The sequence below is a fragment of the Neophocaena asiaeorientalis genome, unplaced genomic scaffold (genome assembly GCF_003031525.2).
Source record: "Neophocaena asiaeorientalis asiaeorientalis breed wild unplaced genomic scaffold, Neophocaena_asiaeorientalis_V1.1 scaffold629, whole genome shotgun sequence".
Taxonomy (NCBI): Eukaryota; Metazoa; Chordata; class Mammalia; order Artiodactyla; family Phocoenidae; genus Neophocaena; species Neophocaena asiaeorientalis.
Genome location: NW_020175468.1, coordinates 1,831,465 through 1,855,700, shown reverse-complemented (window position 1 = coordinate 1,855,700; position 24,236 = coordinate 1,831,465). Strand labels below are relative to the sequence as shown.

Genomic DNA, 24,236 nt, shown 5'->3' with positions numbered 1-24,236 from the left:
CCCCCCATCCAGACTGATGTCGGCACACACACACACAGCAAGAAGGTATGAAACGATTTACTAGTCACACAATGTGACTTTCTTTAGGGAGCAGGCAGGCTTCCCAAGCTGGTTCGAAAGTGGCTTGAAAGAGAGCAAGGACCGGCTTGGGGTTAGTATAGTGGTTAATGGGTGGGGCCAGGGTGAGGGTTCCTGCCTTTGGTTTGAACTTCCCACTGGCACCAAAAGAGGGCACAGCCAGTCTTTCCAATCTGCTTCCCCAGATGTGGGACACGGGAAAAGGGAGGGGTGAGGCTCAATGCTTTCAGCAAACATTGAAAAAAACGGAGTTGGGAATTCCCTGGCAGTCCAGTGGTTAGGACTTGGTGTTTTCACTGCCTGTGGTCCCAGGTTCAGTCCCTGGTCGGGGAGCTAAGATCCCGCAAGCTGCGTGGTGTGGGAAAAAAAAAGAAGAAAGAAAAACGGGACCTCCCTGGCGGTCCAGTGGTTAAGACTTTGTCTTCCAATGCACGGAGTGAGGGTTTGATCCCTGGTCGGGGAGCTAAGATCCCACGTGCCTTGTGGCCAAAAACCCAAAACATAAAACAGAAGCAATATTGTAACAAATCCAATAAAGACTTAAAAAAAATGGTCCACATCAAAAAGAATCTTAAAAAGAAAAAGTAAAAAAAAAAATGGAGTCACTCTTTATTACATGAGGACTTTTTTTGTTGTCTAATAGCATTTCGTTGCTTGGCTTTGAAAATTATGTGTAGGCCGACCTATCTGATGGTGAAAGAAATCCCAACAAGATAGAAAAGAGTTGTTCCCTTTGTACCATAAGCTGCATAAAAGCAGATCTCCACTGAGTCAGAAAACTTCCGTGCTTGATAAATTTCAGCTGTTACAGAGGGACAGAAAGACCTGATAAACTCACCAGGAAAACACGGCGTCACAAGGCTTGGGCCATTCCATTCCTGAGAGATCATTTACACCCGTTACGACAAGGAGTGAGAGCCAAAAAGTGACACATGCTTCAGTCTTGTATTACTCATAAAACAATAATAACGATAAATTTCTTATTACAAAACATTTACTAATTACCTTCCTTATAAAGTTAGCTTAGAAACTGAACTGGTTCAACACCATTTAATTCAGCCAATGAGTCCCTAAACCAAGAATGAAAGATCAGTGAACAGCCCTGGACGAATCTCTACTCTTCTCTGAGCCTCACTTTCGCCCGTGGACTCAAGAAGGATATTGGATAGGAGGATTCTCAGGACAGTCAGCGAGTTCCGCCTACTCCAGCTTCATTGGCTCAATTCCACCTGAGGTCCCGCCTCTTTTCCAGGGTCGCCCTCCCGTCCACGCCCATTCCAGCCAATTCCCGCTCTAGTCCTGCTCATAACCCCGCCTCATAACCCCGCCCCTACAACCGCCTCGCCTCAAAGCCCGCCCCCCTTCCAGCCTCAGGCTCCTTGACTGCATGCCCCAGCCTCGCCCAGCTTCTCATTCCCCTCTGTCCTCTAGATCAGCGGTCCCTAACCTTTTTGGCACCAGGGACCGGTTTCGTGGAAGACAAGTTTTCTACTGACCTGTGGCGGGCGGTGGGGTATGGTTCAGGCGGTAATGAGAGCGGTGGGGAGCCCCAGATGAAGCTTTGCTCGCTCGCTGTTCACCTCCTGTTGTGCCGACCGGTTCCTAACAGGCCATGGACTGGTGGGTACACCGGCCAGAGGGTTGGGAACCCCTGCTCTGGCCTAAGACTCCGAGACCGCTCCGAGCCTCTCTTCTGGCCAAAGACGGGGAGGACACAATGAGTGTCAAGGACACTCATCCTGAAGTACCTGGCAACTTGGTCTTGGACTTAGAGTGGGTCCCCCACAGACAGTCCCCACGAAGGCGGTGCCGCGGAGTGCGCAGCGCCTGTGCCATGAATGCCTCTGCGCCTGCGCAGGCTTCCTAACTACATTTCCCAGGTCCTCGCGGGATTCCGGCTCCTCAGGGCGACGGTTCTCTGAGGGCAAAGGCGGAGGAAACCCTGGAGTTCCGGGGCGGCCTCCGCTTTGGGTACAGCGGTATCAAAGGCTTCTTCTATCTTCCGTAGGCGGAGTGGTGAAGGAGAAGGTGGTTACACAGTTCGTTTCCTCTCGACCAATCACAGGCTGCGTTCTGAAAGCTAACCACCGCGCGTCCGTTGTCAGGGCAACCGTCAATTCCGGAAGCCTGTCTTCATGACAACTGTCTAAGCACTGACGCTAGGCGAGGGGCCCTCTTTATTTATTTTATAAAATAAATAAATAAATTTATTTATTTTTGGTTACATTGGGTCTTCGTTGCTGCGCAGGCTTTCTCTAGTTGCGGCGAGTGGAGGCTACTCTTCCTTGCCGTGCGCGGGCTTCTCATTGCGGTGGCTTCTCTTGTTGCAGAGCTTGGGCTCTAGGCGCGTGGGCTGCAGTAGTTGTGGCACGCGGGCTCAGTAGTTGTGGCTCGCGGGCTCTAGAGCGCAGGCTCAGTAGGTGTTGCGCACGGGCTCCGCGGCATGTGTGATCTTCCCAGACCAGGGCTCGAACCCATGTTCCCTGCATTGGCAGGCGGATTCTTAACCACTGCACCACCAAGGAAGTCCCAAGGGGGTCTTCTTTAAAGGCGTTTCTATGTAGTAGGGATGCTCAACAAAACAGCGTGCTTTGCTCATAAAAGTTAATGAAAAATGTGTTACAGCACAAAGAAGGGAGAAAAACTGGGTAGGGCGGGACTGAAAGGGTTGATGTGAGGAAGGTTTCTCAGGGGAGGGGTCTTGAATAAGGCTTTGAGGGATGTGTAGGAGAGCGCCAGGAAGAGAAAAAGGATAAATGCTATCTTTATTTATATATCTGGCCAAAATTTAAAGCTGTATGATATACTTACCTTGAGGGAGTGGGGAAACTAACATTCTCTTACCGTGCAAGTGGGGATGGGAATGGCTCAGGCTTGAAATAAATCAGTCAGTGACTATTTTCTGAGAACCTACCACGTTCCAGGAAGTGCTCTAGGCGCTGGAGATATAGTGGTGACAGACACAAAGGACCTGCCTTCAGGGAGTCAGAGCAGGCAGTAAATAGGGGACCTATAATAGGAAATTACGGTAAGTACTATGAAGTAAACAGGGAAGTGGCTGAGATAGGAATGAAAAGGTGATCAGGCAATATAATTATTTGAGAAGATAATTGTGAAATAAAACCATATAAATCTCAAGTAAATTGTAGGGAAATATTAATGTATAGCAGGTGGAGCTTGCCTTACCTGTAGATTTCTTCTTCCTAGTGTTTGTGAGGTTGAGTTGGGGTTTTCTCTTACTTGCCACTGAAGGCATCCTGAAGTACTAGGATAAACAAGATGAATGCCTTGTTTTGGTCCTTTTGGCTACTTGAGCTAGTAAACTGTCTTTCTTGTTTGAACTCTTTTAAGTTTTCTGTTATTTGAAACCTAAAACATCTTTTGTAATATAGCTTATTATTCTCATTTAAAATATGAAGAAACTGGATCAGACAGCAAGGCAATGGCAAAGGCAAGATTCAAAATTAGGTTCTCTTAGACTAAGAATTCAATTATTCTACGTCAGTATGTTAGTACAGGAGGGGTGAATCTTCGAGAAGGGAGTGGACCAAGTGTGCTGAGAAATTTACATATATGGTGGAATATATTAGGATGGGTGATTTAAAGATGCTACACTGCTGGCTTTGAGGATGAAGGGGCCACAAGCCAAGGAATGCAGGTGGCCTCTAGGAACTGAAATTTTATACCATAAGCCATAAAAATGCAGAAGGAATAAACATTTACTTGTTAAAAAATCGTAACAGTACTAGAATAAAATATAGAACTTTCTTCATAATCCTGGTGGGGGGGTGAGGCAGGTTTTTCTTAGTGTGAAGCTGGTCCAAGAACTATAAAAGAAAATACAGATAGAGTTGAATACCTAAAAAGTTTAAAATTCTGTATAGCAAAATACACCATAAACAAAACTGGAAGAGAAATAATAAACTGGCAGAAAATATTAGTAATGTATATACCAAAGAGTTAGTATATGTAATACATAGACTTGCTCCTATAAATCAATACAAAAAGGCAGCCCAATTAAAAATGGGCAAAATATACAAATAAGCAATTTGAAGAAGGCAAAACATCAATAAAGGCATAAGAAGATCATTAATCTCCCTACCAATAGGACATTTTTACTTATTAGATGAGAAACGTTAAAAATAATAAAAGACTAATACCGAGTATTTGTGAAGGAAGTGGAGGAAAGAAATAGGCACTCATGTACACTTTCAGGAGTTTTGTAAATTGGGTCATCCTTTTTTGGAGGATTATTTAGCAATAACTATCAAAATTTTAAACATGGACATTCTATGATCCCACAAGCTTACTTCTAGGAATTCATCTTATGGAGATAATTTGCACAAGTGTCAAATAATATATGTCCAATGATGGAAAAGAAAATAAAACAACCCAAATGCTCATTAATAGAATTTGGTTAAATAAATTCAAGAAACTCTAGCATGAACTATTATGCAGCTGTTAAAAGTGGCAAATGATGATACATATATATATACATATATACATGTGTATATATTTTTGTACAATATGTACTATATATATATTTTGGATTGATTGTCATGGGAAAATATTAATATTATATCAAGTGAAAAAAGTCACTTAAAATCACGTCTGTGATTATGCCATATAAATAATATTTTATGTACATATATATTTCATACCAACAGAAAGGGAGAAACAACAGAAAACAGTCTAGAATCTTTGGAATGAAGATTTATAGAGAGCCATAGTGTTCTTCATTTTTGTGTTGTTTGAATTATTCACAATAAACGAGTATTTCATCAACCATGAAGGAAATCACAGAAGAAATACCTGAGCAAAGACTTTTAAACATGGTAACTACCAGTGATGATGTTGGTGAGATGCAGTCCCATCCACTGCCAATCAGATGCAGAAATTTCAGGAAGCCATTAACTATGTGCACGGGGTCATTAAAATGTTCTCTCTTTGACACCACAGACTCCCTGCCAGGATTTTACTTGGGAGCTGGTAGGGTGCTTAGCCTAAGACTTCAGTAGAAGGGATGTTTATAAAAGTCAAAAACTGGAAGCAACCAAATTATCCAACAGGGGACTGGCTACTACTAAACACAAAATATGCAAAGCCCCCAAACATCAGGTTGTTAAAGATTATCTAATGACGTGGGTATTTAATGATATCGGTAAATCATATTTAATGATAGGGGCCTATGATATAAAGTTAAGTAAACACAGAAGTATGCTAAACTGTATATTAACTATGTCCCAGATTTATTAAAGCGTTATAATACTGTGATTAAGTTTTAAAAATAGCAGAAGTATACCAAAATGTTAACAGTTATCTCTGGGTAGCACTGGCCTTTGCGTAAAATCTTCCGGATTTCTTGGATCTTGTAAATTTTTTATAAAAAGCATGTATTGGTTTTTATAATAAGATAATAAACATTATTTTAAGAAGGAAATGTTATATGTGAAATGTGTTCAATACCAATAGAAGTTCAGTGCATAGCTCCTGGAGCTTGACTACTTGAACTTGAGTTCAGGCTCCACGACCTCATAGCTGTGGGGCTTTGTCTACATCATCAGCATGCCTCGGTGTCCTCATCTGTGAAATGGGATAATACAGCCCTGAACATATGTGGTTGTTTGAAGAATGAAAGGAGTTCACACGTACCAAGGACTTAGCACAAAATTGGCACACAGTAAGTTACTGAAATCACTAGCCATTTTATATGTTTGACATGGGAAAACATTATATGATTGATGTTCAGTGTTGGTTATAATGTAACAGAACTGTAGTCCTCACTTCCTAGCTTGCTCCAGGTAGATTAGGTCCAGCCCCTTTAGAAAGCAATTTAACAATATGTTCCAGGAACCAAGAAAATGGTTAGAGTCTTGATTCTGTTATTCCCATCCTGGGAATTTGACTTAGAGAAATAATCCCCCCAAAAGGAGAGAGGAAGTTAGCATGGAAATGCTCATTATTACATGATTCATAATTGGGAAAATTGGTGAATAACCTGTGTCAATCTGCGGCTTAGAGCAAAGTCTAAATGGGGGCATGGATTTATAGATTATTCTATGCCCACCAATGAAACATCATTAGCCCTAATAATGATGAGGATGGAGTTTACGTGGTGACAAAGGACAATGTCATGGTATAATGAGGGCAAAACAGAGAAGCCAAAATTGTTTCTGATTACAATTAAATAAAGTAACACTTATTTTAAAATGATATTCAGAAGGAAAGATGAAAAAAAATCAAAACAACCTGACTTCTGAGGATGGCCAAGTTGTAGGTGAGTATATAGCTTTTTGTTTTATGATCCAAAATTTTCAACATTAAAAAATATGGATATGGAATACAGAGTGAAACGAAACCATAAAGACATACACCCAAAAATGACTAGTGGGTCTCTCTGGCCTGTGGGATTATGGGGAATTGGTATTTTAGTTCATACTTCTCTACACTTTTCAAATTATCCTTTAAAATAAGCTTATCTTATTCTACTTTAAAATTTTTCCTGTTATAAAAGTGTATGTATTATTTTTATAATAGAAAAATACTATGTTTCAAAAATATGAGAGAAGGGCTTCCCTGGTGGCGCAGTGGTTGAGAGTCCGCCTGCCGATGCAGGGGACACGGGTTTGTGCCCCGGTCCAGGAGGATCCCACATGCCGCGGAGCGGCTGGGCCCGTGAGCCATGGCCGCTGAGCCTGCGCGTCCGGAGCCTGTGCTCTGCAACGGGAGAGGCCACAACACTGAGAGGCCCGCGTACCGCAAAAAAAAAAAAAAAAAAAAAAAATATATGAGAGAATAAAAACCTCCTTTTGAGCATGACTAAAATCAGAAAATGATGTCTAACAGGGCAATTACTTTGTAAAGCACAATTCCTGGAAGTGGAAAAGACAGAAACAATAGGACATAAGAAATGGCTGGAAATATGTGAAACATATTCCATGTTTAAGCCAACTGCAGATTTTTCAGTGAAATTTGTAGCTTAAAGTTTTAAAGGAAACTAAAATCGCCTGGCATTTATCTTTAGTTACATATATTTGTGACTTTTACTCTAACAGATGAATCTTTCCAGCTGTGTTTGTTTTTTCTTGAATTTCCAGGCTCCAATTTAACACATGATGAATAAATTTTAAAAGCTCAGAGAGACCTTATTAAAGATCCCAGATGAAGTTGCATCCTGTGTAGACCACCCCATACCTACCACCATCCAGGGACGTTGTAGGGTTCAGAAATGGGGGGGAAGATTAGATTTTAGGGGGGAGCCCTTTAAATGATCAGAAGCTGTCTCTGCTGGTGATAAACAGTGCCATCCTCCTTCTAGGAGGCAAAAAAGGAACCAACTCTCTCAATATATAGTGTTATGGCTCCTCTCTGGGAAGAAGCTTCTACTGCTGATGAAGGCTGAACGGAACCCAGCAGAAGAATCACCAGTTTGTTTCATTCTCAGGCTCTCTAGTCAGCATGAGCTCTCTGATGATCACTAAGCTGCATGTTCCAAGCAAAGGCCTTCTCAAAATTACCGCAGACGTAGCCATCATGCACAGTGTGAAGTCTCTGATGTTCGGCCAGGTGTGAACCCCAGCTGAAATCCTCTCCGCGTTCTTTACATGCACAGCGCTTGCCACCCATATGAACTTTCTGGTGTTGAATGAGGTGTGAAATCTGGGCATAGGTTTTCCCACAGTTCTTACATTTGTAGGGCCTCTCCCCGGTATGAATCCTCTGATGCTGAATGAGGTGGATACTTTGATTGAAGGCTTTCCCGCATTCCTTACAGGTGTAGGGTTTCTCGCCGGTGTGAATCCTCTGATGTTGAGTTAGGGATGAGTTGTGACTGAATGTTTTCCCACACTCCTTACACTTATAGGGTTTCTCGCCCGTGTGGATCTTCTGATGCTCGATGAGATGGGCGCTCCGGCTGAAGGCTTTCCCACACTCACTGCACTCATAAGGTTTCTCTCCGGTGTGAGTCCTCTGGTGTTGGGTGAGGTGGGAAATCTGGGTGTAGGCTCTCCCGCAAATTGTACACTCATAGGGCTTCTCCCCGGTGTGAATTCTCTGGTGGCGCATAAGTGAGGAGTTCTGGCTGAAGGTTTTCCCGCATTCGTTACACTTGTAGGGTTTCTCACCAGTGTGGATCGTCTGGTGTTGAGTAAAGGAGGAGGTGTGACTGAAAGCCTTTCCACACTCATTACATATATAGGGTTTCTCCCCCACGTGAACGCTCTGGTGCCTCATGAGGTGGGAGATCTGCGTGTAAGCCTTCCCGCACTCATGACACTCATAGGGCTTCTCACCAGTATGAATTCTCTGATGCTGAGTCAGGGATGAACTGTGGCTGAAGGCTTTGCCACACTCGGGGCACCCGTAAGGTTTCTCTCCAGTGTGGACTCGCTGGTGCTGGGTCAGTGACGAGCTGTGGCTGAAGGTTTTCCCACACTCGTTACACTTGTAGGGTTTCTCACCAGTGTGGATTGTCTGGTGCTGAGTCAGGGAGGAGGTGTGACAGAAAGCCTTGCCACACTCACTGCATTTGTAGGGCTTCTCCCCTGTGTGTATTTTCTGGTGGCGGGTGAGGTGGGACACCTGGGAGTAGAACTTCCCACACTGGTTGCATTTATAGGGTTTCTCCCCAGTATGGCATCGCTGGTGTTTGATAAGGGAGGAGCTCTGGGTGAAGGCTTTCCCACATTCCTTGCATTTGTAGGGTTTCTCTCCAGTGTGGATCCTCTGATGCTCAGTGAGCGATGAGCTCTGGGTAAAGGTCTTGCCGCATTCGTTGCAGGCGTAGGGCTTCTCTCCTGTGTGGATGATGTGGTGCTGGATGAAATATGAGCCGTTGCTGAATGCTTTCCCGCACTCGTTACACTTGTAGGGCTTCTCTCCAGTGTGAATTCTCTGGTGTAGGACATAATCCGAATGGTAGATGAAGGCTTTCCCACATTCCGTGCAGTTAAATGGTTTCCTTTGGTGTTTCAGGCTCTTTCTTGACCTGGTCCACTTCTGAGGATCCTCTCCCCCAGGCACTCTTTGCTTCCCAATGAAAGCTGAGGTCTGCCTGAAGTGTCTCAACTCGCCATGGGTGTTTTCCTCGGGAGTAGTAAACAACCATCTCAAACGCCTCTCCTGCTTTCCCTGGTCTTTCAGTTGACGGCCGCATGTCCAGGAGTCCCCCAACTTGGTGTCTCCAAGCACTGCCCTTAAAATGCCCTCTATCTTTCCCGTTGGGGAAGCCACGTCTTTGGAAATACTCTTTTTTGGAAGTGTCTCCTGAGTAGTTTCAGAGTTTGTCTCCAAGTCTGAAAGAAATGGAAAATATGAACTTCATCTGTCCTAGGACAAAAGAAGCTGGTTATTTAGATCTGGCATTGTAATATATTTTTTTTTTTTTTGGCTGTGCGGCTTGTGGGATCTTAGTTCCCCAACCAGGGATGGAACCCGTGTCCCCTGCAGTGGAAGTGCAGGGTCCTAACCACTGGACCGCCAGGGAATTCCCTGACATTGTAATCTTAAAAAGAAAGATTTCAAAGTTTATATTGCTAGTTCTAAAGGCATGAGGTAGATAGATTCATGTTGTGACAGGGAAGAATGGTCTCAGTATATTCTAAACATGCAAAAAAATGAGTTGCAAAGCAGTTTATATGCACAGTGGTTTCTTAGCCATATGTGTAATACATTTTCACAAATCGATAAGAAAAAGAGAAACAATCTAATGAAATAGTGAAGCAGGAATGTGAATAGACATTTTGCAGAAGAAAAACAAGTGGCTGATAAATATGTGAAAAAAATGCTCAACATCAGTAACAGTCTAAAAAGTCAAATTTCTCAGATGCCATTTGACACTTTTTATATTGGAAAATATTAAAAATATCCAATGTTGGCAAACGAGCATGGTAGAAGCATTCTCACACTATGTTGGTGGACACGTGCAGGGAAAGAGTTAACACAGAAGGTCCACTTTACTCAGTTTTTATCTCTGTAACCATGGCAATGACCCTTAGCTAAGCTCTGAGAATTGAATTCCTGGTATTTTACATAATTACTGGTTAATGAACTTTTTCTGTGTGCTCAAGACGATGGGTCAAAATGTACTAGGCTGTCAGCATTGTTTACTGTATAATTTGCTGGGATTTAAAAAAGAAAATCAATATTTTCTTGGCCACGTGGCATGTGCGATTTTAGCTCCCTGAGCAGGAATTGAACACACGCCCCTTGCATTGGAAGCGCGGAGTATTAACCAGTGGACTGCCCGAGAAGTCCCAGCATTGTTTCCTGTAAATGGAAGATTCATGATGCCCGTCTGGTGCCTGATTTGGGGTCTTCACCACGGCTGGTCATGTAGCAGGTATGTGCTAATGATATCAAGCATCTTTTCATATGCTTACTGATCATTTGTGTGTCTTTGAAGAAACGACTACTGAGATCTTTGGCCCATTTTTAACTGGATTATTTGTCTTTTTATTGTTGAGTTGTAAGAAGGATCAGTCCCTTATCAGACATATAATTTACAAAATTTTTCTTGCTTTCTGTGGGTTGCCTTTTCATTTTCTTTATAGTGTCTTTTGAAGCACAAAAGTTTTAAATTTTGATGATGTCCGATTTATTTTTTCTTTTCTTGCTTGTTCCTTTGATGTCATATCTAAGAAACCATTGCCTAATCCAATGACAACAGGATTATTTTCAAAATCCCGCAGAGCATTTAGTTGCTATGTCTCTGTTTGGGGTGATCCCACAACCATCCACTAATCTGGTGATTTTTCTGGAAGGATTTACATGACTCAACAAGTTGTATGCACAGCTAAAATTTCTTACAGCAAAGTATGTAACAAATATGTGTGTAGGTGAAGGCTACAGAGATGATGTGAGGGCTTCCATGTCAGCCTCTCTCTGCAAGGGTCACTTGGATGTGCTTTTCTCTACTGATGTGAACTTCAGAGACACATGGTAGAGGTCTTCACCCAGGGAAATCCACTTGAGTCTTAGAGCCTAGAGTTCTCTAATTCAGTCCCCAAAAGAAATTCAGTGAAGTGGGTACTATCAGTGTCCCCAGTCAATGTCCCCACTTGACAGATAAGCACCAAGAGCTTAAGTCACTTACCCACAGTCACACGGCCTGACAGTGGCAGAGCTGGGATTTGAACTCAGAGAGTCTGGCTCCAGAGCCCACACTCTTAACTGCCACATGAACAAGTGCAGTAATAGCAGCTCAAGCAAGGAGCTGTGAAAGCACCGAGAAGGGGCAGGTCACTCAGCCTGGAAGTCAGGGAAGGCCTCCTGGAAGAGGTGACCTGTAGCCTTGAGGATCATGAAGGTGTCTGCCAGGCAGACAAAGCAGGGAAGGGTGTTCCAGGCAGAGGGAACAGCATGTGCACAAGCCCAAAGGTGGGAACACACATTCAAGTTCAGGGAGGAACAGGCACTTCAGGGAGTGAGGTCAGGGCGTGAGGTACCAACACCGGTGGATGGTGATGAGAGATGAGGCCAGAGACAGAGTAGGCTGGATCACACAGGGCCTTGAGTGCCAGGTGTGCGGCTAGGACTTTGTCTCAGGGGTAATGGGGAGACACATGAGGGCTATGAGCAGGGGAGGGACGGGATCTGGGGCTGAGTGTGAGAGGAACCAGAAGACTGGAGGCTGGGAGGCCAGGGAGGAGGCTGGGGTGAGGGTCCAGGTGAGGGTCGCTGAGGGCTGAGCCAGGGCTGTTGGCGGGGGGTGGGGTGGGGAATGGGGAAAGAGAGCGGGCAGGAGGGACAAGACTGGGGCCTGATGGGCTATGGTGAGTGAGGGGGTAGGAAGGGGTGAGTACTGGCCCCACAACAGGATGGACAAGTGATGGAAAAAAGGATGCTTCAATTCCCTCCTCTGATGAGGTCACGGGCCAGTAGGGGCAGAAATCTGGCCTCTTCCTGTCCCCCAACATGTCAGGCCAGATCCCACTTCTGGGTCTCTTACACAAGTGATTTCCAATAAATAATCATAACGATAACCAGTGTAGCCTCTTCTTTTCTTTTGGCCACGTTGCGTGGCTTGTGGGATCTTAGTTACCCGACCAGGGATTGAACCTGGGCCCACAGCAGTGAAAGCCCAGAGTCTGCCATGGACCTCCCCATCGTAGCCTATTCTGAGCAGGGGGTTCTGGGTGCCCTCTGTATGTATTAACTCACTCATTCTTCCCAACCCTAGGTGCTATTATTGACCCCATTTTGCAGATGAGGAAATTGAGGCACAGAGGAGCTAAATGACTTGCCTGAAGGTCACACAGCCAGGAAGCGGTAGAGCTAGGATTTGAACCCAGCACCCACAGTGATAGCCTGTATGGTACACTCCCTCACTCTCAAACGACCGTCACTGATCATGACAGATGGAGGGTAGGAAGACAGCTCGCATCTGCTGGACATCCTCACGCACCTGAACAGGTAACTCGCCAGGCTTCTCTCCTCTCCATCCTGGGCTCTTCCCCTCGCTCCAGACGGGAGATCACATCGGGTTTGGACCCAGGAAGCCCTGCCCCTGAAAAAAATTTTAGACTTGGCTATGGGTGTCGCAGTCACAGGGAGGCCTCAGGGCTGGGCCCCAAGCCCTGGGTATGCAGGGGAGATGCATACATTGGACACCTAATGATTAGAAGATCTGCAAGACTCGTTTATTGAGTGCCTACTACATTCCAGAGAGAACCTGAGCCCTGACATCACTGTTTAAGGCTCCAGCTCTGTGTTCAAGTTGAGTGAAAAATACACATAGCATTTCAAGGACTTGATATGGAGAAAAAAGGAAACAATGTCACTAATAATTCATAGATTGATTATGATGTCAATCTATGCCTAAATGATCATATTTTGGCTAGGCTGGGTGCAACAAAACAGATTACTAAAATTCATCTCATCTGTTTCTTTTGACTTTTTCGGGCCTGCTGTCTTTGAGATCACTAATTCCTCTCTTCCTGCAGTGGGGGAATATTACGCCCCCAGGAACCTCAGCATGTGGCCTGATTTGGAAAGAGGGGCTTTGCAGATGTAAATGGTTAAGATGGGGTCCTACTGGATTCGGGTAGGCCCTAAATCCAATGACTGGTGTCCTTATAAGAAGAGGAGAGACACACAGACACATTTGGAGGGAAAAAGGCCAGGTGAAGATGGAGGCAGAGATTGGGGTGATGCAGGTACAGGGCAAAGAATGCCAAGAATGCCACGAGTCTTCAGATGCTGGAGAAATCCAGGAAGGACTCTCCTCAGGAGTCTTCAGAAGGAGCCCGGCCCTGCCTGCACCTTGGTTTTGTGCTCCTGGCCTCCTGAACTGTGAGAGAACACATTTCTGCTGTTGTGAGTCCCCAGGTTTGTGACAATTTTGTACAGCCGCCCTAGGAAGCAAACATACTCCCTAATGATCATTCCTGTGAGCAAACATGCTGAAAAATCGCTCCCACCTTAAATGGAGAAGCGGGAGGAGGAAGAGAATGGAAGGGGGTAACACTGAGGAGGTGGGCAGGGGCCAGGTCACATAAGGGTATGAAGGAGTGGGTACAGGCCATGCCCAGGACTGGCCTGGTGACTGGATGGGCGGAAACTGTCCCTGAGATGGGGGAACCGGAGGAGGAGTGGGTCCAGGGGGATATGGGGAGCTCAGTGGGGACAGGGAGCATGGGATCTCCCCAGGGAGGTATTCTGCAGGCCACCAGCAGCACAGATTGAAGCTCGGGGGGGCAGACTGAGGGGACCTCATCTGTATGCACAGATTGTGCAGAAAGGGGTTTAACACAGCAGGCTGACTGCTCTCCTTGGCAAGGCCTGCTTGCAAGGTTGCCCTTGCTGGCATCTGGGAACCTGGGTTTCAGGAGGGTTCCAGAACTCTCTAACTGATAAGAGGGGCTCCCTGCGCCCGAACTGTTTGTTCAAAACAATGTGGTTTCTCTCCTGGGCATATATCCAGAGAAAACTCTAATTCAAAAAGATACACGCATACCCTACTATGTATAAAATAGATAACTAATGAGAACCTATTGTTTAGCACAGGGAACTCTACCCAGTGCTCTGTGGTCACCTAAATGGGAAGGATATCTAAAAAAGAGTAGATGTATGTATACGTATAACTGATTCACTTTGTTGTACAGCAGAAACGAACACAACATTGTAAAGCAATTATACTCCAATAAAAATAATTAAAAAAAAAAGGGCTTCCCTGGTGGCGCAGTGGTTGAGAGTCCGCCTGCCGATGCAGGGGACACAGGTTCGTGCCCCGGTCCGGGAAGATCCCACATGCTGCGGAGCGGCTAGGCCCGTAAGCCATGGCCACTGAGCCTGTGCGTCCGGAGCCTGTGCTCCGCAACGGGAGAGGCCACAACAGTGAGAGGCCCACGTACCGCAAAAAAAAAAGATGCACCCGTATGTGCATAGAAGCACTATTCACAATAGCCAAGACGTGGAAGCAACCTAAGTGTCCATCAATAGATGAATGGATAAAGAAGATGTGGTACATATATACAATGGAATACTACTCGGCCATAAAAAAGAATGAAATAATGCCATCTGCAGCAACATGGATGGACCTAGAGTTTTTCATACTAAGCGAAGTAAGCCAGAAAGAGAAAGACAAATACCATATGATACTTATATGTGGAATCTAAAATATGACACAAATCAACATATCTACGAAACAGAAACAGACTCACAGACACTGAGAACAGACTTGTGGTTGTCAAGGGGGAGGCGTGGGGGAGGGATGGATTGGGAGCTTGGGATTAGCAGAGGCGGACTATTATACATAGGATGGTTAAACAAGGTCCTACTGTATAGCACAGGGAAATATATTCAATAATATATTTGTATCCTGAGATAAATCATGATGGAAAAGAACATGAAAAAGAATACATATGTATGTATACCTGAGTTACTTTGCTGTACAGAAGAAATTAACACCACATTGTAAATCAACTATACTTCAATAAAATTTTTTAAAAAAAGAAGAGGGCAGGGGCACAGGCTGAAGATTTTGTGGGACAGGCAGAGGACTTGGGGCCCTCGGGGATGCTGGGACTCTGGGAGAAGCCAGCAGAGAGACAGAGAGATGGACAGGGGCCGCCCAGGAGGGTCCGGTGAGAGGTGCAGAGAGGACCCCCGTGAATGCCCACATTTAAGCAGCGGGTGGGCATGGAGGAGATGAGGGCTGAAGGGGGCATCCTGCCTCTTCCTGGGAGGGCAGGGGGCAGGGCCTCACCCAGCGATAGAAGGTTCTGGTAGTTCTCCAGCATCACATCCCGATACAGCTCCCTCTGGCCAGGCCCCAGCTGGCCCCACTCCTCCAGGGTGAAGTCCACAGCCACGTCTTTGAAGGTCACCGATTCCTGCAAGGGCCAGTTTTATATCATAGACAGGCACGTCTTTCCAGAACTCTGGGGTGGGACAGGTCATGTGTCAAGAGCCTACCACTTGTTCCCTGCGCTGGAACGCTCTGACTTGGCAGATTTGGGACGACTGAATTAAACCGGCCCACGGGAATGTAAAATGTCTAGGTAGGGCAGCCCTTAGCCCACAGGCACCTTGGTAGAAAGTAGAACAAGGCCCCCCCGCACTCACATGACTCTTTACTGCCATCTGTTGGAAAATTGTTATAATACACCAATTATTTCTAGCATGTGACAGTTGACTGCCATCTGCGTGTAAATTGCTATAATAAATATACCGATGTAGGAGGTGGAAGATGCAAATCATGCCACTGAGATGAGGCACCCTTGTGCAGTACGTAACCTACACACCTGTACATGACATCCCTGAGAAACACTTTTAAAAAACTACCGGACTTCCCTGGTGGTCCAGTGGTTAAGACTCCGCTTTTCCAGTGCAGAGGGGCACAGGTTCAGTCCCTAGTTGGGGAATTTCTGCATGCTGTGCGGCGCGGCCAAAATAAAAAACAAACTACCAGTCATGGTTATGTCGGAGCTATGCCTAAGTCGCACTCCATCCCACACTCCAACTCTGATCCCAACCCCCACTCCTGATTCCAAGAATAAGGCTCAGGATGAAGCAAAACCATCTACTGTCCACTTCGCCTGGCAACCAAAAGGCTGCTGAGCATTAGATGACTGACTTTTAGACCGTGTCGTAACGTCCCATCTCAGAGAATTCTGCCCCAGACCCCGCACCTCCCAGTCCCAGAGAAACTCCCATCACTGTATCTCTCCCAGTATTGGGAGGGGCAGAAGATCTCGGCACAGGCAGAGACGTGGAAAGCCGTCTGGGGTCCACAAAGTCATCTCGGGGAAGAGGGAGCCCAGACTCACCTGGCCTTTGCCCGTCAGGGTCCTGACGGCCATTGCTGGGTCCCAGGCATGCACCTCCAGAAGAAAGAACCAGGCCTAAGTCTGCAAAGCTACAGGAGGAAGATGGAGCAGAGAGGGGGTCAGTTCTGGCCTAGACAGACAGACACTTTGCCAAAGATGCCTCATGACAGAGGGGCCCCTGGTCTCCTGAGAGCCAAAGCAAAGGCTCAGGGCAGGGTGCCTGAGGCCCCCGTTCTTTTTTTATATATATATAAATTTATTTTATTTTATTTATTTTTGGCTGCATTGGGTCTTTGTCGCTGTGCGTGGGCTTTCTCTAGTTGGGGCGAGCAGGGGCTACTCTTTGTTGCGGTGAGCGGGCTTCTCATTGCGGTGGCTTTTCTTGTTGTGGAGCACGGGCTCTAGGTGCGTGGGCTTCGATAGTTGAGGCACGCGGGCTCAGTAGTTGTGGCTCGCAGGCCCAGCAGTTGTGGTGTGCGGGCTTAGTTGCTCCGCGGCACGTGGGATCTTCCTGGACCAGGGCTCAAACCCATGTCCTCTGCATTGGCAGGGGGATTCTTAACCACTGCGCCAACAGGGAAGTCCCGAGGTCCCCATTCTGTAGCGATCACCACTAGTAATCAAGGGGCTCAGCTCACTGCACCCAAACAGCAGCTCTCAGAGAAGTAACTACAGTTATCCCCAGATGAGGAAATCCAAGCACAGGAGGCCACGGCCATTGCTCAAGGTCATATAGACGTCAAGTGTCAGAGTGAGATTCAAACCCAGAAGTCTGCCCCCAGAGCCAACCCCTCCTTTTTTTTCTTATAATTTTTATTTATTTAAAAAATTTTAATTTTATTGGAGTAGAATTGATTTGCAATGTTGTGTCAGTTTCAGGTGTACAGCAAAGTGAATCAGTTACACATATACATATATTCATTCTTTTTTAGATTATTTTCTCTTATAGGTCATTACAGAATATTGAGTAGAGTTCCCTGTACTATACAGTAGGTCCTTGTTGGTTATCTATCTTATATACAGTAGTGTCTTATAATTTTTAAATTGTGGTAAAACACAGAACACATACCATTTTAACCATTTGAATATATACAATTCAGTGGCATTTAATACAGTCACAACGGTGTGCAACCATCACTGCTATCTAGTTGCAGGACATTTTCATCATCGTCCTAAAAGGAAACCTTGTACTTAATCAGTTACCCCTGAATCTCCCTTCCCCCATGCCAGACCCTCCTCATAACCACTAACCTTTCTGTCTCAATGGATTTGCCTGTTCTGGACATTTCATATCAATGGAACCATACCATATGTGACATTTTGTGTCTGGCTTCTTTCATTCAGCACAACGTGTTCAAGGATCATCCATGCTACAGCATGTAATCAGTGTCTTATTCCTTTTTATGGCTGAATAATATTCCCTTGTGTGGATGAACCACATTTTGCAGAGCTCCTTCTATCTGTCCTAAAATCCAAGCAGTATCCAAGGATCCTGGACTCCTGCTTAAGATGTCATTTAAAGAAGGATTCCAGCTGTTGAGATGAAGTTGAAGAATCCTTTACAAAGAGAAGTTGGTGCTCAGACTGTGGTCACCCCCATTCATTCGTCAAACATGCTCTGGGCCTCATGTGAGTAACAGGCTCCATTTGGGGTTCTGAGGGCAGAGAGATGAGTGAGATGTGATCCTGCCCTCGAGGGACTTCCTGCCTGTGAGGGAGACAGGCCTGGACATATACCAGTTGGTGGGCTGAATAATGGTCCCAAAAGATATCCCTGGGATTGTTATAAAGCAGAAACTAACACACTATTGTAAAGCAATTATACTCCAATAAAGATATAAAAAAAATGATATCCCTGGGATGAACTTTTAAAAACAATTAATTAATTAATTAATTTTTAAATTTTTGGCTGCTGTTGGGTCTTCTTTGCTGCGCTCAGGCTTTCTCTAGTTGCGGTGAGCGGGGGCTACTCTTTGTTGCATGCGCGGGCTTCTCATTGTGGTGGCTTCTCTTGTTGTGGAGCACGGGTTCTAAGCACGCAGGCTCAGTAGTTGTGGCGCTGGGGCTTAGTTGCTCCACGTCATGTGGGATCTTTCCGGACCAGGGCTTGAACCCGTGGACCCTGAATTAGCGGGCGGATTCTTAACCACTGCGCCACTAGGCAAGGCCTGGGATGAACTTTTGATGTGATTAAGTTAAGCATCTTTTTTTTCCTTTTTCGGGGGGTGATGAGTTCCTGAATGCAGCCAGCCTCTCCTGACTCAGAGCAGAGCGGGCTGTGTGCAGACCACACCCACTTGTAACATTTGTAAGAGAGCCAGGCTGTGAGCTCAGAGCCCCAGCAAGTCCTTAGAAAAACCAAGTTAAATATGTGACCTTTCCACAGGCTGCCTGGAGGGATTGATATCTGTGGGTTCTGGAAAGCCCCATACACTGCAAGGTAGATAAAAAACACTAGGTTTGAGTCTTTGGGCAGGACTGTAACCCCAGCCTGGAACACTGCCTCTCAAGTTAAGCATCTTGAGATGGGAAGATGATCCTGGATTATCTGGGTGGACTCTAAATGCAATGACAAGTGTCCTTATAAGAGGGAGGCAGAGGGAGATCTGACACGGAGGGGAAGCCCATGTGACAGAAGTAAAGAGGAGCAGAGTCAGAGAGACAAGGCACTATGCCTCTGGCTTTGAAGCCAAAGGAAGGGGCCACGAGCCACGGGATGCAAGCAGCCTCTAGAAGCTGCTAAAGGCCAGGAAACCGATTCTCCCTTAGAGCCTCTGAAGGAAGCATGGCTCTGCTGACACCTTGATTGCTGCCCAGTGAAAACCAGTTCAGACTTCTGGCCTCCAGAACTGTAAGAGAATATTACATCTGTATTGTTTGAAGCCACTAAGTTTCTGGTAATTTGTTAGAGCAGAAATGGGAAACTAACACGGTCCAGAAATAAAGACTCAGAGCCTCACGTGCTTCCAGGCTAACAGCTGCATGTACACCCAGCTACACAGGAACGCACCCACCTGAGGGCTGAAACCAGTGGGTGAAATTTTGATGAGGAACAGAGGCTTAACCACCTCCTCATGAGTCACTTACTACGGTAGTGCCCCCTTATCCGCGGCTTCGCTTTCCACGGTTTCAGTTACCTGAGGTCAACTGTGGTCCAAAAACACTGAATGGAAAGTTCCATAAAGAAACAATTCACAAGTTTTAAATCACACACCATTCTGAGTATCATGATAAAATCTTGCGTCGTCCCGCTCTATCCCACCTCGGGCATGAATCATCCCCTTGTCCAGCGTATCCTGCCCCATAGTCACTTAGTAGTTGTCTCGATGGACTGTCGCGGTATCACAGTGCTTGTGTTCAAGCAACCCTTATTTTACTTAGTAATGGCCCCAAAGTGCAAGAGTAATGATGCTGATAATTCGAATATGCCAAAGAGAAGCTGTAAAGTGCTTCCTTTAAGTGAAAAGGTAAAAGATCTCAATAAAGACAGAAAAAAATATCAGACTTCCCTGGTGGCGCAGTGGTCAAGAATCTGTCTGCCGGGACCTCCCTGGTGGTGCAGTGGTTAAGAATCTGCCTGCCAATGCAGAGGACACGGGCTCGAGCCCTGGTCCGGGAGGACCCCACATGCCACAGAGCAACTAAGCCCGTGCGCCACAACTACTGAGCCTGCGCTCTAGAGCCCACGGGGCACAACTACTGAGCTTGCAGGCCACAGCTACTGAAGCCCGTGCGCCTAGGGCCCGTGCTCCATAACAAGAGAAGCCACCGCAATGAGAAGCCAGCGCACCGCAATGAAGAGTAGTCCCCGCTCGCCGTAACTAGAGAAAGCCTGTGCACAGCAACGAAGACCCAACACAGCCAAAAATAAATAAAATTTAAAAAACAAAAGAAAAAAAATCATATGCTGAGGTTGCTAAGATCTACGTTAAGAATGAATCTTCTATCTGTGAAATTGTGACGAAAGAAAAAGAAATTCAGGACTTTGCTGGTGGTCCAGTGGTTAGGACTCAGCGCTTTCACTGCCATGGCCCCGGGTCCAATCCCAGGTCGGGGAAGATCCCACAAGCCGCGTGGCCAAAAAAACAAAAAAACCCCAACAAACTGCAAAAGTTACAGCCACAGCGCATGTAACTGTAAAGCATAAGTGCTTTACAGAAGAGGCATTAAATTTCTACAATGAGATTTTTTGAGAGAGCCCACATTCACAAAACTTTTATTACTGTATATTCTTAAAGTTATTCTATTTTATTATGAGTTATTATTGTTAATCTCTTACTGTGCCTAATTTGTAAATGAAATTTTATCATAGGTACGAATGTTTAGAAAAAAACTGTGTGAAAATTAATAAAAGTGAACCTCATTTAAAGTGGAGTTGGGGGACTTCCCTGGCGGTCCAGTGGTTAAGACTCCATGCTTCCAATGCAGGGGGCGTGGGTTTGATCCCTGTTCAGGGAAGTAAGAGCCCATATGCCATGTGGTGCAGCCAAAAATTAAATTAAATTAGATTAGATTAGATCAGATTATTTAAAAAGTGGAGTTGGGAGGCCAGGAGGGGGAGTTCTCAAGCAGCACCACTCCACAACCATCACAGGCCCTAATGGAAGAAGCTTCAGCAGGAAAGAACCATCTATTATAGGCCCCAACCAGAAAAGATGTACATTGCATCCCCTACAAGAAATCAACTACCACAGCAACTAGGCCAATGAGAAACCATCACCACTCTGAATTCTCACTTTTCTCTAATGGACTTTCATTCAAAAGAACTCCTCTCAATTTCCCATGTTTTTTTATTTCTATATAAGATAAAGTTCCTCTCTTGTTTGTTGGACTCCTATGGCTTTTGCTATAGCCTGCTTGTCCCGAATTGCAATTCTTTGCTGTTCCTGAATAAGCCCATTTTGCTGGTAAAATAACCCGCTGCTTTATTCTTTAGGTTAACAACAGTATATAGAGGGTTCAGTACTATCCAAGATTTCAGCCATCCACTGGGGGTCTTGGAATGTACCCTCCGAGGATAATGGGATCTACTGTAATTACAAAATGAAGAGGATAACTTTTTTTAAAAAGTTATTTAAATTAATTAATTTAATTTTGGCTGTATTGGGTCTTCATTGCTGCACGTGGGCTCTCTCCAGTTGCGGCTAGCAGGGGCTACTCTTCGTTGCGGTGCATGGTCTTTTCATTGCGGTGGCTTCTCTTGTTGTGGAGCACGAGCTCTAGGCACGCAGGCTTCAGTAGTTGTGGCACACGGGCTCAGCAGTTGTGGCTCCCGGGCTCTAGAGCGCAGACTCAGTAGTTGTGGCGCAAGGGCTTAGTTTCTCTGCAGCATGTGGGATCTTCCCAGACCAGGGCTCGAACCCATGTCCCCTGCATTGGCAGGTGGATTCTTAACCACTGCGCCACCAGGGGAGCCCGAGGATAACTTTTTAAAGGGGAGAAACTTGTGACCAGTGATGGGCAAGCGGACATCACAGGCTCCTGCTCTGTTAAGGACACAGCATCATTCCTAAGGTATTTCTGCCAAAAGCATGTAGCCTAAATCTAATCACAAGGGAACAACCAACACATCCAAACTGAGGGACATTCTAGAAGTACATGGTCTGCAATCTTCAGAATTGCTAAGACCATGAAGGTCAAAGAAAGACTGAACAACTGTTCCAGGTTAACGGAGACTAAAGTGACGACAACGAATGCAGTGCATGACACGGGATTTTCTTTTGCTATCAAGGACATTATTGGGACAATTAGCAAAATCTGAAAAAGGCCTGCAGATTAGCTAATCAATAGTATTGTATGGATGTTCATGTCCTGATGTGAGCATAGTGCAATGGTTTTGGAAGAAAATGACTGTTTTTAGAAAAAACACACAGACTTATGGAGGCTGGGGGCACGCAGAGGCCCTGAGAGAAGGGGACAGACACAGAGAAAGAGAAGCAGAGACACAGGGAGAGAGAGAGAGAGAGAGGCAGAATGGGGGTTGGGGTGGTGGTGGGAGATTAGAGAGGGGAGATGAGACCCAGAGGGGCTAGGGCTTTCGGGTCAGACAACCCTGGTTTCACACCATGTCGACAACTCATCGGCATTGTGATCTGGAAGAAGCCATGGAATCTCCCTTGCCTGTTCTTCACCTGCTAAGTGAGGAAAAGGTACATTCTCCCTCCTGGGAAATGGCCGCAGAACCGCACTCGGCTAGACACCTGGAAAACAGCGGGCTCCCAATTCCTGTGCGTTGAGTCGATGGCAGTGGAGCTCTGGGGCAGCCTCACGAGTGACAGGAGGGGGCGGGGCGCCGCCCACAGCGCCTTCCCCTCCCACCCAGGCAGACTCGGTCCGCCTCCTGCGCGCCTGCCTCAGTCAGCCCACACCCACCGGCAGCCTCTCGGGTCCGCCAGTTCGGAACTCACCTGTGCGCCTCCGCGGGCTGTGCACGGCGGCCAGGCCTTCCCGCCCTCCTTCGGGCCCCGGAAGGCGCCTGCGCGGTCGCTGTCTCGGACCCTCAAGTCCTGGTTCTTTAAACTGTGCTCCGCAGCTGGACTGTATTTCCCAGAAACCACTGCGGCTCACGCTCCTCTAGGCCTAAGGTCTCTGAGGGCAGGGGAATGCTGGGAAATGGAGTCCTCCAGTAGAACGTGGGGCGGGGGAAAGAATGCTGTAAACAGCTACTTTGCAGCTGGCCGAAACATGGTATTTGGCAACTGTATGGCTGTACTGGCACCGTGAATATTTCCATTATAGCCAGAGTTTTTCACTGCCCTCCACAGGAGGCGACGTCATAGTCCAGTTAACCCATCGAACTCAAATTTCTCCTACCAAAGCAAAAGTTTTCAAGACACCACCTAAACTGATGGTGAATGAATCGAGACTCTGTTAATTATTCAATTTCCCTGGGCAACCGCCTTCCTGCTTGGCTCAGTTTCATCCATCACCTCTTAAAGGGCAGCGTGGTAAAGGAAATAGACCCCTATAGTGGGAGCTGGAGATGGCCAGGAATGCAAGGATGCGCTGGGTTATTATAAATTCGTCTGTTAATATATCAGAATAATAAAATCCTGTTGCCGAAACTCAGACTCTGTTCATCGGTACTGAATAGAAACGCGGAGTCAGAGTTTTGGGTGAAGTAGAAAAGAGTAGCTTTTATTGCTTTGCCAGGCAAAGGGGCCACAGGGGGCTAATGCCCTCAAGACTGTGTGACCCACCTTGGAGGGGGTAGTGAGGAGTTTTATAGTGTTCAAGGAGCAGGGAGTGATCAGCTTGTGGACAGTTCTCGGATTGCTTGGCATCAAAGTGAAGTTTCAAGCATCATCAGTCTTCTGGTTTCAAACAGTCTAGGGTCTATGTTCTTTTTTTTTTTTAAATAAATTTATTTATTTATTTTTGGCTGCATTGGGTCTTCGTTGCTGTGAGTGGGCTTTCTCTAGGTGCGGTGAGCATGGGGCTACTCTTCCTTGCCGTGTGCGGGCTACTCATTGTGGTGGCTTCTCTTGCTTCCAAGCACCGGCTCTAGGCATGTGGGCTTCAGTAGTTGCAGCAATTGGGGCTCAGTAGTTGTGGCTCACAGGCCCTGAAACGCAGGCTCAGTAGTTGTGACACACGGGCTTAGTTGCTCCGTAGCATGTGGGATCTTCCCGGACCAGGGATCAAACCGATGTCCCTTGCATTGGCAGGTGGATTCTTACCAACTGCGCCACCAGGGAAGTCTAACTCTACTTTTTTTTTTTTTTCATTTTCTCCTCTTTTTATTAAGGATTACATAATCTTCACAGAGTTGTGAACATTGCTGCAACTTTAAAAACAGTTAACTATAAAGCATCACACAAATGAAACCTCTTTTTATGAATTCTTTGATTTAAGATAAACTGAGTCACTCTATAACCCTTACACACA

The 24,236-nt window shown here is 45.9% G+C and overlaps 1 protein-coding gene across 1 annotated transcript; it reads right to left on the bottom strand.

Annotated features, from left to right (window-relative positions):
• Positions 1-6,930: 6,930 nt before the first annotated feature.
• Positions 6,931-22,879, bottom strand: LOC112415476 (zinc finger protein 883-like). Its single transcript, XM_024768500.1, has 5 exons — positions 22,757-22,879; positions 16,350-16,438; positions 15,287-15,413; positions 12,485-12,586; positions 6,931-9,374 (listed from the first exon to the last, which is right to left on the bottom strand). The coding sequence occupies exons 2-5, from the start codon at positions 16,380-16,382 to the stop codon at positions 7,528-7,530; spliced, it is 2,109 nt and encodes a 702-aa protein (XP_024624268.1). The 5' UTR covers positions 16,383-16,438; positions 22,757-22,879; the 3' UTR covers positions 6,931-7,527.
• Between the last annotated feature and the right edge of the window lie 1,357 nt (positions 22,880-24,236).